Source organism: Pithys albifrons, chromosome 4, assembly GCF_047495875.1.
Source record: "Pithys albifrons albifrons isolate INPA30051 chromosome 4, PitAlb_v1, whole genome shotgun sequence".
Classification (NCBI taxonomy): domain Eukaryota; kingdom Metazoa; phylum Chordata; class Aves; order Passeriformes; family Thamnophilidae; genus Pithys; species Pithys albifrons.
Window position 1 is genome coordinate 50758788 of NC_092461.1, and position 17517 is coordinate 50776304.

The 17517-nt window shown below is 42.6% G+C and overlaps 1 protein-coding gene across 1 annotated transcript in view; it reads left to right on the forward strand.

Moving 5' to 3' along the window:
- The first annotated feature begins 444 nt into the window (after positions 1–444).
- NIPAL2 (NIPA like domain containing 2) overlaps positions 445–17517 on the forward strand; it is a 52503-nt gene continuing 35430 nt past the window's right edge. The window contains exon 1 of the mRNA XM_071553057.1: positions 445–818. Coding sequence (XP_071409158.1) covers positions 714–818 — 105 coding nt within the window. The 5' untranslated portion in view covers positions 445–713. The remainder of the gene's footprint in view (positions 819–17517) is intronic.

Sequence of the window (17517 nt, forward strand, 5' to 3'; positions counted from 1 at the left end):
GATGTAGCGTCTTAATATTCCTTTCTATGCTGCTCTAGAAACTTCCTTCTGTCTCCCATGTAACTCTGCCAAGCTCCTACCTTGATGGCTCTACTCTCCCTTTGATGAGCTTGTTCAGTTTTTGTTTTCTTCAGGAGAACTTAAGTGATAAAATCAAAATTAAGATAATGAATCAATGAAGCCACAGGCTGGGGGGAAAACCCCATTGCCTGAAATCTCTGCAAGAGAAGAATACAGGATGGAAGTTAGAATTTATGCAAGTGACTATACGCCTTTGGGAATAAAAGCTTCCAAATCTTGCAATCTAGCAGTGAGGAATTAATAATAGACCATTAGATTGAGGCACTGATTTGAAGGAGTTAAATTCCCAGGCTGCCTTTTCAGAGCAGGGTGGGGCATCGGAGAAGTCAGAGAGAGAAAAAAAGACACCTGAATACCCTGGGAAGGAGCAGCAAAACCTTTTGTCAAGCTCCGTTTCCTCTCCTATGCTGCAACTACTTCCCAGCTGAGGGTGTCCTGCCGTACATCGGCAATCGCAGCCCTGAGCTATCCAGCCCTGCACACCTGTGTGCAGTGACCCGTGCCAGCAGCCTTGCCCACACTAGGAAGTGAGTGCCACGTCCAGGTCCTGTTCGCCTTTCCTCACAGCCACCCGTCCCCACTGCTGTGACAGTGCATGGCGTGGCCAGTGGCCGGGGCCTGACGGTAGGGACATGGGCATCATCCCGGTTTCAGAGTGGGCAGCTTGGAATGCATCCTTTGGGGGAGCAGGCACCGGGAGTGGGCCCCTCTCTGGCCCCTGGTACAGCACACACAAGGTAAGTGCCCACTGTGTAGCACCATGCTGAGGCCCAGCAACAAGTGGACTTGGGGAGAGTGGGACAGTAATTTCAGCCTCTCCCCAGTGTCCTCTGAAGAGTCTCCTTTCAGCACTTATGTGCTGCTGCTTCTGCTCTCTCTTCACCCTGCACCTCCCTGGCTTCCCCCCTCCAAGCAGTCCTTTCTGAGTAGTAACTGGGCAGAGAGCTGTGCTGTGTTGCGCTAGAGCATCACTGCTTTGTGTTATCGGTGTTCCTGTTGCTGTAAGTGCTGACAATGCATTTAGGCAACTGCGAAAGAGAGACTGAAGTGGCCCCTGAAAACTAGCAAGTTGAAGCATCTGCTAACAATAAAAATGAATTGGAGGTTGATTAAACCCTTTACCTTTTCCCCTGCTTTTTTTCTTCACAAACTAGAAAGCATGGGAGGATGCTCAGCATTCTTGTTTTTTTCTACATAAGAGGTAAACAACTTTTTTACAATGCAAAGTACTGGTATAAATTGTGCATAAAATGACTTGCAACTAGCTGCTCTCCTTTCTGTGAGCAGTCCAGTAGCAGGTGATAGTCTGAGGAAGGACCCAAAAGCTTTCCCCTCTGGATTCTGCATTTGCTATTGGGTGGATATCCATGGAGCAGGAGGTGTTTTTCAGCCCCAGGTTGCCGGAGGGAAGGAAACCTGTGAACTCCTGTGTTCAGGTACCTGGTGCAGGAGGACTCCTGGCTGATGGCTGGTGGCAGTGCTTTCTGGGACCAGAGCTGGGATGTCTTATTTGAAGACAAGAATGTGGAGCCAACAGTTTTACTGTTGGTTTATGAGTTAGTCCTCGAAGACTGAGCTTGCAGAGCTGTCGGAAAAAGACAGCAATAGGGGACTCCCTTGGCACTGGGATACCCACCTGCACATCAAGGTGGGGTTATTTGTTTGCTTGGAAAACCTCCCAGCCCTGCTGCTGGACTCCTTGGAATTGTTGCATGAGGATTGCTGTTTAATCAGCATGGCAGTTTTCTCAGAAGGCCTTAGTAATTTTTTAGAGCTGCTTGGGTGTCTGCAGGCAAGAGTGGTTTTTGTTCTTTCATTTACTTGGGTTGTGGCTTTGGAGCAGGTGATGGACAACTAAGGGTCATGTGTTGATATCAGTAGACCTCATTTTCCCAACAATTAAATTCCATTTTCACATTTTACACTTTTGGAAACTTCAGAAACCGTTTCCTCCTCCCATTCCTGGCTGTCCTTGCCATGAGGATATTCAGTGGATCAGTCCAGTTTCGGGTATTCACACAGAGGCTCTTCCCTTCCCCTCTTCTTGAGGCCTTTTCATCCTCTTAATTTGGTTTGAAGAGGAGCTCTTTGTTTTCTGCCTCTACAAGAGACCATAACTGCACCATTTCTTATCTGCCTGGAAACATTCCAGGAAAGCTGAGTTGCTTTTATGGAAGTATTTTAGGCCCTTCAGCCCTGTGATCAATCAGGAGGCAAAAGAGTGAGATCCCCTTTCAAGAGCTCCTGGATACAAGGGGCTTGGCATGGCTGTCAGTTGCAGTTGCCTGGCGCCACATGGGCATCAGAGACATCCACATGGGATCAGCAGATCTGACACATTCATTAGGGAAATCCAGGGCACTAAAATAACCCTTAACTGATGTCTGGAAACAAGCAGCTTGCTGGAAAAAGTTAAAGTACCTGGGTCCACATAGTTATTGAGTATAATGCCTCTTGGCTGAACCTGTTGAATTTCTTTATGCCTCGTTGGTGCTGTGTGTTGTATGATTTCTGCAACGATATGGTGATTCTCCTGGTCCTGGAGCTGCTAGTCCATAACCTAAGAGAAAGTGTGCTCTTTGCTTTTCCCCTCCCACGTGGTCCCTGAGAGCCCCAGAGAAGGACATGCAGAGACCACCAGAGAGGGAAAAGAACAAAGTGGAAGTTTATTCATGGAGACAGGTTTATATAGACTTTGAAGGGATTCAAATTCACCACTAAGGGACAAGAGGGGAATCTGGCTTTGGGCCAATAGGAGTAAGGGGATTTACATTCAATGGGAAAGAGTTTCAAGGAGCATGAGGTCACATTCTTTCCCCAGCCCCCTGAGCTTACAGGGGTATTCTGGGAAGAAGAAACAGTGACACTGCAGTTTTTACATTCAGTACATTCAAATCACATTAAGAACATCAGTTGATAAAGCATTATCAGTGGCTGGTTGATTCTCTTCGTCAGCCCATTTTTGGCAGGACATTCTCCATGCCATATATTGTGAATGCATTGCTACACTTGGCATTACATTTCTTTGCCTTTTTTTAATTGGAGTTATTCTCCTGCCAGGTCCCTCCCTGATCAGGCTAACTGGTGCTAACCACCAGAGTACAAGGGGGAACATATGGTCGTGGAGAACAAAAGGTGGAGGTAGGATTTCTCCTTGGTATCAGCATGGATGTAGCTTGGTTGATGCTGCCTGAGGAACCACATCCCTGAAACTGGCAGTGCAGAAGCCCATGCTCCCACAGCCCGCATTCTCCCTGTGTATGCATTGTATGTTATAGGACATGAGCGTGTATAATGGTGCAGTAAAATCTGATGAAATATGTACTTAGTTACCTGAAGTATTTCCTGACAATCTAATATTATTGTAAGATTTTTGTATCTGCTGAAATAATGAGTGTAAGAGGCCACAACATGTGGAGTTCATCTGCTTAATAGGAATTGTATGTAATTGCCTCAGTGTAATGCTTTATTATTTCCCTCAGGACTTCTCAAAGGTCTTTTATTTATTTCCAATATTGTTGTTTATGGACAAAATCAATTTGTAAGATTAATTATTATCTATTGATCTTAGTTTGACTTTGTATCAGAGAAGGAGAAAACAGCTGGATGAGAATAGTGATTGAGAGTTCGGATATAATAGAATCATAAAATGGTTGAGATTGGAAGGGACCTTATAGGCCATCTAGTTCCCACCCCTTTGCCATGGGCAGGAACAATTTCCACTAGACCAAGTTGCTCAGAGCCCCATTATACCTCTTCTGTAATGGAGCATTTCATGTCTGTTGTGTGTAGATACTGTATGTTCAAGTGCAGAAGCTGAGCTGTGGATAGAAATATACTTCACTTCTGCTTCTTTTTCCTTCTTTGCCTGGGTCTTAATAAACTCTGAGTTATTACTGGCTGCCCAGGCAGTCACCTCGAAAGGTTGTTTCATTTTTTGTGTTGTAGTAATAAATCATTTCCGCTCTGTATTTAGAAGCTGAAAATGTTGACAGTTCCTTCAGATGGATTTGTGGCCTCTTGTCCTGTGACAACATATCACAGCCTGTCAAAAGCCATACCTGCAGGTGCTGAGTGTGTACTGCCAGGAAACCTGATCCCTTGTGTGGTCCCACCAGCGGGCGGTGATGGCTGCGAGCAGGTGTGACGAGAAACCCCACAGATTAAGCACATCCTTGCAGAAGTATTTCTACGCTGCCTTCTGTCATATACATACAATCTAGATTTTGTGCAAGGTGCCACAATTAAGGTTTTTAGTTCATACTGTTCAAGGAGAAAGTCTTCAGTGCTTCCACTCACACCTCTTTCCTAGGGACTTCATGTCTAGTGCCCCTGAGCCTCAGCAAGGTGCAAACATGATTTGGTCCTGTTTTCTTCCACTGGCAGCACAGTCCTAACGCTGTGGGAGCTGCTTCACCTGTGCTATGAGGGACCCAGTGCATGAGGGCAAGGGGGCTGTCTCCATGGAAAGGAAGATTATCTCTCCATTTGCCTTGGCTGAGGAAGCACCCCCGAAACAGTGAGGTTCTCTTTACTGGCACTGCCATAAGAGAAAAGTGTGGTCATGGCACATGCTTACAAACATTCACCAGAATATTTTAAACACTTGAATAATGACATTTCAAACCATGGTTTTCAATTAGAAGAAGCTTTAGAGCAAGTCAAGGTATCCATGGGAAGTCTGAGTGGGAGTCAAAAGAGCAGCATGGCCACAGCACACACAGGTTTCAGTGAGGATACTTTTCCTCTGCAAGAAGGAAGAGAAAGGCTATTGAATGTAAAGGCAAACCCTCCTGGTTTCTTTTCCACTTCAAGTGTTTTGCAGAGTTTCTTAATCTATGTTTTCAGTCTCTGCAGGATACCTCATACACCAATCTGCTCTCCACAGATCTTGGCTGTTTCAGGTTAATCATTAAACCAGACCCCAAGAATGGGGAGAGACAAACATGTCCTCACCCAGCTTTTTTCTGGTGTACTCATCTGTGAAGACTGGGATGAAAAGTTTTTCCAGTTCAACATCACCCCCCCCTATTCACTAAAAGCAAACAAGAGTATCAAAACATTGACTGACTCTGCTTCATTGTGTTATCCTTTACCTGTTGGATTTCAGAGTTCATGCAGTTTCAGTTTCCTTTATCTTATTGGGGAATGTGTATGGGAGAAAATGCATACCATTTCCTATGTGTTAGGGAAATGTATGTTATTTTCAGCGCCTATAAAATCAAAACATAGGAAGAGGACTTTGTTCAGACTTTCAAAGACAACTTTTTTGAATCTCTCACAGAAGACTTCAAAACGCAAAGCTTATAATGAAGTACAGAATCACAGAATGTTTAAGCTTAGAAGGGACCACTGGAGGTCATCTAGTTCAACTTTCCTGCTCAAGCAAGGTCCCCTAGAGCATGTCACTCAGGATTTTGTCCAGATGGCTTTTGAATATTGCCAGAGATAGTGACCCCTCTGGACAGGTGTTTCAGTGTTGTCAGCCTCACAGTAAAGAAGTTTTTTCTCATGTTCAGATGGAATCTCCTATGCCCCAGTTTCTGCCCACTGCAGCACAAAGCATGGAAAACCATTGCACAGTCTTCCAGTGTTGTTCTGCATCTTTCCATGGTTAGTGCCCATTTAATTATTTTCTGCTAGAAAAGAATTTGTGGCTTTGGGTCAAAAACACAGGACTGTCAGCTGGACCAGGTTGCACCCAAGCTTTCAGGCTCTGCCAGAGCTGTAGGTCTGATCTGCTGGGGGGTGATGTTCTGGTTAGCTTTAGTGTGACCAAGAAGCTGACGTCAGAAGGCAAAACAGAATACTTGTTAGAAAGGATCACCCATATCTTTTTAACAATCTCATACATCCATTCTGCCTTGCTGATCATCAACTGTCCCTACAGATGTAAAGATCACATGTCTAGTATGAAATAAATGAGCACACAGTTTATATAAAGTACAGCCTACAGTTTAAAGAAAGATCAGCTGCTGCATGGTAACTTACTACCCAAAGGTAAGGATTATAAGTACAGGCAAGTGTTACCTCTTATCTGTCCCTTTGCAAGTCTGTATCATCACGGCTCTCAAATTCCTTAGGTAAATGATTGGGGTTGTTTTGCCATCAACCACTGCAAGCAGACTGGGAGTAAACCATGGAGCTGTTTATACATCTTAATATAGAGGAGGCTGGGCATGGGGCAGCAGGTCTGAACAGATGCCCAGGCTGGGAAAGTAGCCCAGAAACTGGAGACCTTATGCAGCTTTGTAAGCCAGCCTGTGGAGTGACCTGTTTATCTGGTTTCCACAGGCAATTCTCTGGGTCCCAGAACAGAATTTCCTAGTATGTGTTGTTGGCAGGCCTCTACCACCCTGCTTGGGTTCCTCCTACAGAGCCTGGAAGGAGTCATGCCTGGAGTAGTTTCCCTACTAAGCCCAGCTTGGTGCTGGGCAGCATATGAAAGCAAACCTACCAAGCTCCATGTTTTGAGCTTGGGGCACACAAACTCAAAGCAAATGCTGTTGATGGAGAGTTCATACTCCATCTATTCTGAACACTCATCTTTTCAGCACTATGGCATACCTGCTTGCATGAGTGTTTCCTAGCCTGTCAGACAACAGAAGCTGATGAAGAAAGCCCCTTTCTTTAGTTTGATGACTCACGGTTCATTTTGAAGCAGTCTTGGTGGCACCTCCTGGACACCTTATCCAGAAACTGGAAACAAATGCTCTCTCAAGGCTGGGGCTGTGCTGAGCATCAGCTAGAGCCTGTCTAAGTGTCTATTCCCTGATTTTCACTGGCCTATTTTTCCCAAACCTCAGATTGTTTTCAATGCTTCCCTTCCCAGCAGCTGCTATGCTAAAATGAGCTTTCACTTTTTTCTGAGGATGTTGAACAAGATGTGCATTTGAATTTTATTTTTTTTAAATTGATGATTGAGGTGACAATGAGTCAAACAGGAGCTTTTTAATTATGCTAATCTGTTTTAAGAGGTTTCAGAATGTTAATTAGGAAATTTCTAGGCAGTAAGAAACATTACAATACTTGTAATTTGTCCAAAAAATGGGGTGCAGAAGACAAAGGCAAAGAAACTTGAGTCACTAGTTACACAGTGCACAATTTAGTTTTGCTTTGGACAGCTTCAAAATGTTATTTGATGGAAAGATTTGGGGTGTAGTGCAGGCTGTGTCTGATATCCAGCTTAGCCATTGACTAGGGGGTTTAAAACATAGGCACTGCTCTACGGCACAATGATCCAGTGCAGCAGAATCAGATTTAGTATGAAGCCAGCAGTTCTCCTCTTCTCTTAGTCAGAATTGAGTAGCAAAGACCAGGCATGGGATGAATCTGAATCCCTACACTGCTTTGGGGGTGTCTGGCTCAGTGTTAGTGCTTTGCTCTTCTTGTCCCCTACATCTAGAGGACTCTACAAATAAGGAGCTTTAAATTAGATTGTGGCTACTGTGGTCTTAGTGTCTCACAGACTTCTCTATGAGTTGCAAGGTGATGTAGAGTGAATGTCTGGCTGCTCATACCAACACTTGTCTTCTCCTAAGATTTTGTGAGTTTGCTATGTGGATCTAGGACATCACTGTCACCCAAAGCAGTGAAGTTGCTTCCACCTTGAATTTGTGGTTCTTCTGCTTCATTTGCTCTAGCACTCATTTGACTCCTTGATGAGGCAGGAAAATACTCAGTGATATAATTTTCAAAATAAAGGTTGTTCTTCTTGTAAAGTCTCAACCTTTAACACTGGCCCCTCATGATTTTGTGTTTCAAAGACTTCAGTGCTCTTTAAGTATGATCTTTTCTTCCTATGCTCTTGAACTTTGCTTTGGGTATCAAAAAAAAAAAAAAGAGAAGTCTGAATCTTATCATTGCTTGTCTCCAACAGTCTGCTGGTTCTGATTAACTCCTGTTTGAAGGAATCAAAAGAAACCAAATTACTCAAGTAGAAATCTGACCAAACTCAAAAACCCCAAGACTTTAGAAAGATGAGGAAGCAGCAGACTGTGCACTTCAGTCACAAGGGACGTGAGGATTTTTGGCTAACAGGAGACCGATTATTTCATTTGGAGTTTTGGCGACATGTACAAACTGTTATGCTTGTTTTTACAATGTCACCACAGATTGTCCCAGAAGAATGGCATTCATTAATGTGAGCAGTTGGGAGATATGCTTTCCATTCTTTGACTAACATGGACTTTGAAACATATGGCCAGCAGCTTCAAAGGACAGCCAGTTGGTTTGCGAATCAACACCAGACCTGGAACAGAGCTCTTAAGAAATATGGCAGTGATATTTGCAGAGTATGCTCAAAAGTAAATAGTCAATATCAAACTAAACACATGTGTACTGCTTAAATTGAGGTTGTACCAGTATAACTTCATTCTGCTCAATGATGTTTGTGATTGATTTATGTCATCTGGGCTCGAGGCTTTGGCCTTGTTTGGTGATATGAACTGTTTTGCCCATAATGGGGAAATAAAGGGAGATTATGGAACTATGACAAAAATCATGGAATCGTTGGAGTTTAACTCTTGGATGGAGCACACAGTAACTGTATGGCTATATTTCCCTTTGTATCCTGCTGTGTTTCACAGAAGCAACCCTGTAATGCAGAGGCCTATGGTGAGTGCAATGTCTGGACCATGACGAGTGTAAGGTTTGGAGGAAATCCCTCCACACATGGAAGAAATGACTCAGCGCAAAGCAAATACTGGCTCCTTTTACAGGCCTTCTTCCTAGTGGCTGAGGTGAAGGAGTAACATAGAAGTACATATCTTTTTGCAAACAAACTTACCACTTGCTGACATTACACTAGAACCAAATCAGCTTCATGGGAGCCAAAATCTCCAGCAGAGTCCTAGCTAACGTGTCCAATGACTTAAGTGTCATCTTGCTCAAAACAAAGCAATTTTGCCAGCTGATATGGGTTGCAATTGAAGCCTTTTTCTCCAACAGCCAGGATACCTTTGTTCCAGTGAAAAACAACCAAAATAAGGTGTTTGTGTACGTTACAGACTTGTATGCAAATGTTTAACTCCCAACTGAAACCTAGTTTAATTTTTTGGAGCTCCAGATAGGAGTAAATAGATCATGACTCCAACTACTTTGCTTTATAACTTTACCTTACAATTAATGTTTCTCTTCAATTGTTATGGAGGGTTTTTTCTGGATTTGTTGTTTTTTATCTGCTTTGGAATTTTCACAAGGTTCTTGTATTTACTGACTTCTAATTACATTATAATCTTTCCTTTGTTTCTCTCTTTCAGTGACAGTCTTTTGCTCCCTGCAGTGACTAAAGCACCATGAACATCATTCAGTGTCTGAGTTATCTTGCAGCAATGACTCAGTTGTCATGTCAAGATGACCAAGACCAAAGCTTGTGATGCAGAAGTTTCAGTCAAACAAATAATATCAGCTCTCATCTGGTCAAGACTCTAGTTCCATCTCTTGACTATAGTACTGGTTTTGGCCAGAGTTCATTTTCTTCATAGTAACTCATATGGTGCTATGTTTTGGATCTGTGATGAAGAAAGTATTGATAGCAACCGGGATGTGTTAGTTATTGCTGAACAGTGTTGGCACAGCATCAAGGTGGTTTTTTGTTTCTCATACTGCCCCAACTCCTACTGGTTGGTAGGAGACACAGTGGGGATAGTTGACCTCAGCTGACCAAAGGAATATTCCATACCATGTGGTGTCATGCTCAGCACATAAAGCAGTGGGAAGAAGGAAAAAGGGGAACATCTGGAATGATGGTGGTGTTCTTCCTAGGTAACTGTTACCCATGATAGAGCTCTCCTTTCCTAGAAATGGCTGACCACTTGTATACCAATGGGAAGCAGTGAATTCCTAATACAGCTTTGCTTGCACATGCAGGTTTTGCGTTATCTATCAAACTGTTCTATCTTAACCCGAGAGTTTTTCTGGATTTTATCCCCCCGATGCTCTCCCCTATTTTGCTGAAGGAGTGGCTCCAGCTGTCTGGGGCAGATCTGCTGGCTGGAGTTAAACCACAACTATACACCAAAGACTGCCAGGACAAACTAAAAAGTATGGTTTAAAAAGCATCCATTTGAGAGATGATAGCATCTGACTCATTAAAAGTTCTCCTTTGTGTTTTTAATTCATGAAAAGGAATTTATCTTCCTGGCCCCATTTCTCCAGTAATTCCTGTCAAGAAAGCTTTATGGTTGCATACTAACACTAAAATACCAGAAAAAAAGACAACAAGTTCTATATTGGAGAATCTACATAAGGTACAGTTGCTGAAAGACCAATAATACAGACTGGGATAAAAAAACCTCACCACCTTGTTATCTCTTAAAGTACAGAATATAAAAAGGTGTTAAAAGTACCTAGAAGAGATCATTTGGCTACATAGGTTAGTTTTCTCTGGCAGAAGGCAACTATGAAGTAGGTGGTTTGTGAACTAGACACGTACTCTTCATGTCAGCACTCACCATGAACGGCAAAATGCTGAGCAATACTTTAAACCAGGTTACAGTTTGTAGTGAAGGGTCAAAATGCACAACTGTAATATGTCGCAGGGAGACAGCTGAGCAAACAGGAGCCCATTGTCTGTAACTAGGGCCCCTGCAAGAAACTTGCATATGAGACCATTTGCATATGAGTGTGTTATTCTCCGATTTGCATCTTACAGTTTTGAACATAAGTATCTGCAAATTAAAAACAGCTAGTTGTGTGTTTGTGTGTATGCACCCATCTACATATGCCTGAATATTTCAGGGAGTGCAAGACCTCTTGTTTTTAAATCATCACTGATAATCTAGCAGTTGTTTATATTTAACTGAATAATGCTGCTAACCAGAAGGTTCTGCCTTCTGGAGTCCAGTAATTTTTTTTTTTTTTGCATTAGGAACTATCTGTAAATGATTAACACTCTCTGTGAAAATGAAACTAGAAGAGCCAAGCACATGAGATGCAGGAAGGAAAGTAAGGAACCTTTGTAGAGCAACCCTCCTCTGCACGAACAGCAGGCTGGAACAACCTTTGGGCTGCCCATTCCCATGCCATAAAATCAAGTAATTCTTTTAACAGATGGATCAAGATTCATTCTAAATGCAGTCAAATCTTTTCTTTTTTTTCCCTCCCCTGTTTTATCTCCTATTAGAAGTACTTCTGAAATGCTACTGGCTTGGAAACATTGTCATTCCCAGCCAGTGTCTTCCCCTGTCCAACACATATAACACTGGGTTTCAACAAGTGGGCATGATCACTCAGGTTGTGCTGGGGAGCAGTGTTTACTGTGCACTTCAAAGGAAGGGTTAGCTACAGCTAACAGAGGATTAATTCAGTCAGGATGGGAGACAAGCCTGCCTTTCTTGGAAAGTGATGCTGGAGAGGTGCATGCTGGAAGAGGCATGTCATTCCTCTCATGAGCTGCTCTCAGCCGGTAAAGGGAGATTTTTATATAAAAATTCTTTTGAGGATTTGGTAAATAATGCATTAAACTGACTACATTTCTGTCAGGGTTTTGTGTTTTTAATTTAAATGGAATCAGGAATAGCTCATTTATACTTCAGCAAGACTTGTACTACAATAACGAGACGGAATGAGCTATCTGTGCTTGGTTTGGAAGCTCGTTTGTGTGTACATGCAGAGTGAGACATCTCTGCAACAGCAGTTGCTGTGCCTTGCCCTGCCTGATGTACCACTTAACAGCACTATTTGCTTAGTTGTTCAGACAGCTCCCTTTTGAGCTTGCCTGTCTTTCTGAGCACAGACAGAGATCTCAGGACAGGGGCTGGTACACTCCAGCTTCCCATAAGCCTTGTGTCCCCTCCTTGGTTCTCAATTTAGTGGCCCAGGGAACTACATGAAGCAGGGAGAGAAGCAGCACAGCTCCTCAATGTAAGCCAGACTGTAACTTTGGGGGATTAATATACCTAGGCTTTGTGTGGTCTGGCTTGAACCTTTCCTCGTACACCAGGAATTAGACAGGGTCAAACAGAATATCCAGAAATCCTGCTCCTGGGCAGCAATAGAGGAGTATCCCTGAGCCAAGTGACCATTTTGTGGGAGCAGCTACTCAGACAGTGCAGGCTTGGTTTCTTGATTCTCCTGTGGGACCTGAAACTGGCAAAAGTTTTTTAACCCTGTTCTTGTTTATCCTTGTATGTAATTTCCATAGTTGCCATGGAGATGGTATGTGATGATACTTGAGAAAAATCTTTCTATTAAGATGTTATCAACTATGATTGATACTTTTGTACAGTCACGGGAGAGGTTTTTATTTGCATTCCAGCAGACAGTATTTAAAAACATGAAATGATCTTTGATTATGCAGCAAAATATCTCAGAAACTGAAGTGTCCCGAAGTATCATAGGCTATTCACAGGCATGGTGGAAAATTCATTCTATCCCTTCTCCATTCCCCCATTTATTTCTAATTTTGAGATTTCTTTCCTGACAATAAGAGATTTAAATTTAGGACTTGAGAGGTTTGGTTTTAACTCTTCAAAAAGTAAAAAAAATTATTACTGTCCTACAACTACCTGAAAGGAGGTTGTAGTGAGGTGGGTGATGGTCTTGTCTCCCTAGTAACAAGCAAAAAGATGAAGAAATGACCTCAAGTTGCATCAGGAAATGTTTAAATAGTATATTAGGAAAAACTTCTTCACAGAAAAGGTTCTCAAGGATTAGAAGAGTCTGCCCAGGAAAGAGGTTGAGTCACCCTTCCTGAAGGTGTTTAAAAGACATGTAGATGTAGTGCTTAGGGATATGGCTTAGTGGTGGACTTGAGAATGCTGGATTAATGGTTGGACTCAATGATCTTAAAGGTCTTTTCCCACCTAAATGACTCTATGATTCTGTGCTTGTGTAGTGGATAGAGGTATTTGTATAAAACCTTAGTAAGCATATAAAAATTACTTTAGTTACTGTATTTCACAATTCATGTTTTTCAGCTAGGTTTGTTATCCACTATGTTATCAGACTGATGAATATAAATAGGGTCTCAGGAAAATAATTAAAGCCTGGAGATAAATGAAAGGGTCCTGCTTCTGTGGTTGCTTTATCTCTTCAAGTTCTCACACCATTTCATAACTTACCAAGCTCTCATTCCAGCTTTACAATTTGTCTCTTTTCTGGAAAAATATATATTTTAAATTTGTGAGGTAATGAAAGGTAGAACCTAATAAAGGCAAATATGCTGTAATATTTGGGGATAGGAACTTTATCTACTATGGCCTGGAATCTAGCCTGGCAACCTGTGTAAAACCTACAAACTGTCTTGTCATTATTCAGATTTATCTTTACTTAGTTAGCAAGTCTCCGTTCTCTATTCCTAAAAAAGATGATGCTAAATATTTTAATTCTCTCCTTCTTGTATATTGAACAACGTTCAATATATGTTACAATGAACAAATCAAATATATTTTCATTTCATGTTCCCGCACTGGTAATTGCCCTTTTACTCTTACTTCATCTGTCCTTCAGTACTTCATATGGACCTGAACACATATATGAGTATATGAATTGCACTATGAAAAGCATTGAAACAAGGACCTTGTTTTCTTTATACATCTGTAAAACACTGAGTACAGCCAGAGCTCTTTGAATAATAATAATAGCTAAATGATAAGCCTCTCCCAGTTCCACATCATAGCCCTTTGAAAAATATGGCTTTCGTTAAGGACTCTGAATTCTCATTGCTTCAGAGTTAACTCATAACTGGAAGTTTAGAAGGCATTTCCCCACCCCCTCTTTTTTTTTTCCTACTGAGATCCATTGGTATCTGACAAAATCCTAAGTATTGGAAATGATTCATAGCTTTTGAAACAGTATATGTCATTAAATTCATTTGGAACACCTTTAAATCACAAATAAATGAAGAAACCAAGAAAAATAGGAAGAACAGTTTAACTAGCTTTGGTGAGTGAGCCGACAACAGACATTTGAAGTGCTTGGTTTTTTTTCTGCTCATCAGTTCAATTTATAGGCTTAGCAAGTTTCCATAAATAATGACATATACCTTTTAGTCAATGCAAGTTAAGTTCATTTTTCCAGACCTGACAAATGCAGTTTAATGTGCTTTAGGAAAACATACCTGTAATATGGATAAATTACATTTCACTGCATAACTGAATCTCCAATGCAGATTTTAGTCTGCAAAGGATAAATTTATTAGAATTAGTGCCAAAAATACAGATTTCACCCTGGCTTGCATTTGCCATAAACCCCTTACTTTACTTCAACAATAAATATTGACTTGGCATGCAAAATGTTGTTTTAAAACACTGTCAGAATGATGTGAAAGGGGCTGTGGTAAATAAGCATCAGGCCCTACCTGAGTGCTCGAAGCAGGACTGTACACAGCAATATGCCACTCTGCCACTCACTTCTTTGGAACAGCAATAAGCTGCCACTCCACTTGGCACATGAATATCTACTCATCAGTTGGTCAAATCTACCTTCCTCATGACTGGGCTTGTGCTGGACCGTCATGCAACCGAGATGGGGATGCCAGACGAGGGCTGAGGGTGTCGTGCCCAAGCTGAATTTGCCATTTCTTGATCTCATTCCCCCCAGCAGCCCCTGCACAAGTCGGTGTCACCAATGGCAAACAGCACATGGTCACCATTTTAAAAGCCTGGCGGTGGCTTGCGAATTTTGTTCCGCCTTTAAACATTGGCAGTTGACTTATAAAGAATATAATGCTAATGGGGTATACTTGGGGAGGATTATTTCAGGCATTTAAATGAGGGAGTGGGGGGCCAGAGGAAGTCATTCCTCAAACCCATTTTGCTGCCAAGGAAAATGTTGGCAGATTCACAACCTCAGTCCATGGTCTGTGTGCTCAGGGGTTGTCTTCAAAGGACTGCAAAGTGGGCAGGTTGTTTCAAAACATATTAAAGTGGAGGAAATAAAATTTCTGTAATGTTTTTCACTTTCTGGAAAACTTAAGGGCAAGCTGTTTCTGTGGCAAGCCTCATGCATTTGGAGGCACTGGAAGAATGTGTCAACAGTTTGAAATCTGGGGTCTGACAAAGTGGACTGTATACTCAGACAGGTGTTTCAGTGAAGAAGAAACTCACCTTTTATGCCAACAGTTTTGAATATTTAAGGGCCTTTCCTGTAGAAGTCTTTAGCTGACTGAAGAAGTACCATGGATCTGAAGTTGTGTACCATGGATCTGAAGAAGTACCATGGATCTGAACCTCAACTGAGGTTTGTCTCAAGACTTGTGGGGGAAGTTCTGCAGTGCTGAAGATGATATCACAACTGGATATCATGTTTATCACTTATAAAACTGGCTGTTTCACCAGTCCTTTAGTCTCTGAAGTGTTAAATGGCAGACACTGTGCAAATAATGAAGCCTTTCACATGACAAGGTGGGAGCAGAAGGGCTGTGGTGGCATTCAGGAGAGTACAGCAACCATTTTGATTGGATAGAGTGACGTATCTTTAGGTCATCTTTCATTCATGCATGGTTTTACTAGCCTGAGATATGCTATCCTATTTTTCCTCTTCCCTCTGAATGTGATACCTTTTGTGCATTAGAAATTGCCTGCTGATTCACTCTGATTTGTGTTGTGATGTAATTTTCTTCTTTACTGCATTTTTGTTCCCACTGTTTTATTTAATCTAGGCATGTCTGAGTATGAACCTGCATGAGACAGCTTTGCCATGCTGTAGCTGCGTGGTGTTCCTGTACTTTCATCTCATCTCCCTGACCGCATCCAGGTGATATTTGACCTCCTTAGGGCATCCTACTCTGTTTCTAATCTTTAGGGGTCTGTCGAGCCGTGGGTTTGGAGGTGTGCTGCTATCACCATACTAACCAGAGCTCATTAGCACATGTCAGCCTGGAGCAGGCAGGCAGTATATATGCCAACAGCACTGCTCAGGTGAAGCATGTGGTCATTGCAATAGAGTGACCTGAGCCATGAGGAAAGGTTTTGAGCCCAGCCTGCCACTACGCCTTTGCCTTGATAATTCACTTGCATTGTTTTTCCTTGTGTACAGACCAGAAGGTTCCTTAAGTTAGGCACAAGGGAGTGTCACAGGGTAATGACTGCAGGACACTGGAAAACTTGCTGCTGGAGACCCAGTCCATGCTGTGTGTAAAGCCATCAAAAGGGCGTATGATTCACAGCCTCTGGAGGCACATACTCAGGTCATCATCAGTACCCATACATGGATCTGATTTCACCCATCTTTTTAGATGACAGATGGAACACATAGCCCCATCCTCTGTTCACCAGATGCATGCAAATTTTACCTCCAGAGTTGGATGGATACCCTCCTTAGGGCTGGCTCAAGATCAGCTGTGTTTCCTTGCTGGGGTGCCGGCTGCCTCACGAGTTCTGTGCAGTGTTTGTGACCCCCAGCTGGAAACTGGGAGGAAGGAGCTACAAGGGGTTATCCAGAGATGCAGCCGTAAGGATAGGATCAGCTGCTGGAATGAAAAGAGCTGCAGAGAGACTGAGCTCTCTGCTGGGAGTAGTGGGGATGTATTACAATAACTGATGTGAAAGCAATAAAATGATGGGGTAAATGAGGTGGTAGTTTCTGTTTTCTATTCCCTACTGCCTCCCTTTTCTTAAACACTTCATGAGGAGGCTGACAAAGCCACTTCTCCACCTTCTCACAAAGGAATATGTTGTCATTTAAAAAGAACAAGACTTTGGGAGCAAAAATACAATTTAGATTTAACTTCTGCTTTTTGAAGCTGCAGTGTGTGCAGGATGAAGCGGTGTCTCGGTTTGAGGGGAAAAAAAACCAAAATGTTTTACCCACAAGCAGGGGAGGGGCCTCCTCCACGATAAACACACCACTCTTTATCAAATTTAAGAAAAGGAATTTTAATACAAGAAGGATAACTGCTATATATATATATATATGTAAACAGACTAGTGCAACCCACTTCCCCAACACCACAAGAGAGGAAAAAAAAAAAACAAAAGAAACAAAACAACAACAAAACCCAGCAGGTTTTTTCTCCGGGAGAAAAGGTTATACTTAAGTGTCCTTGTCACAGCCCGGCTGGCTGCAGAGTGAGTTTCAGTCCCTCTCCAGCGAGACAGACGAGCAGTGAGCTTTCAGATGGACTCAGTCTCTTCCCCCTGTGTTCCCCGTCCAAGAAGCAGAAAGGTACGAGCAACCAGCAGCAAATCCAAGGCAGGTAGCAGCAGCAGCACGGCACGAAAAGTAGTCCGAGGTGGGCAGCGGCAAGACAGCCAGGAAAACCCCAGCAGTAACCAGCAGGGCAGCCTGCCTCCTTCGAGCCCCCACTCCCCCGTTCCGCCGAGCCAAGACTCCGGAGAATATCAAAAAAAAAACCCAAAAGAGACAAACCTGCCCCCACCCCAGCGATCAACAGTTAATTGCTTCTTTTGTTAACCGCTGGCCTGGGCAGTTAAGTGGCAGGGGAGAGAATTTACATAATAATCCCAAACTACAACAAGCGGGCAAACTTAG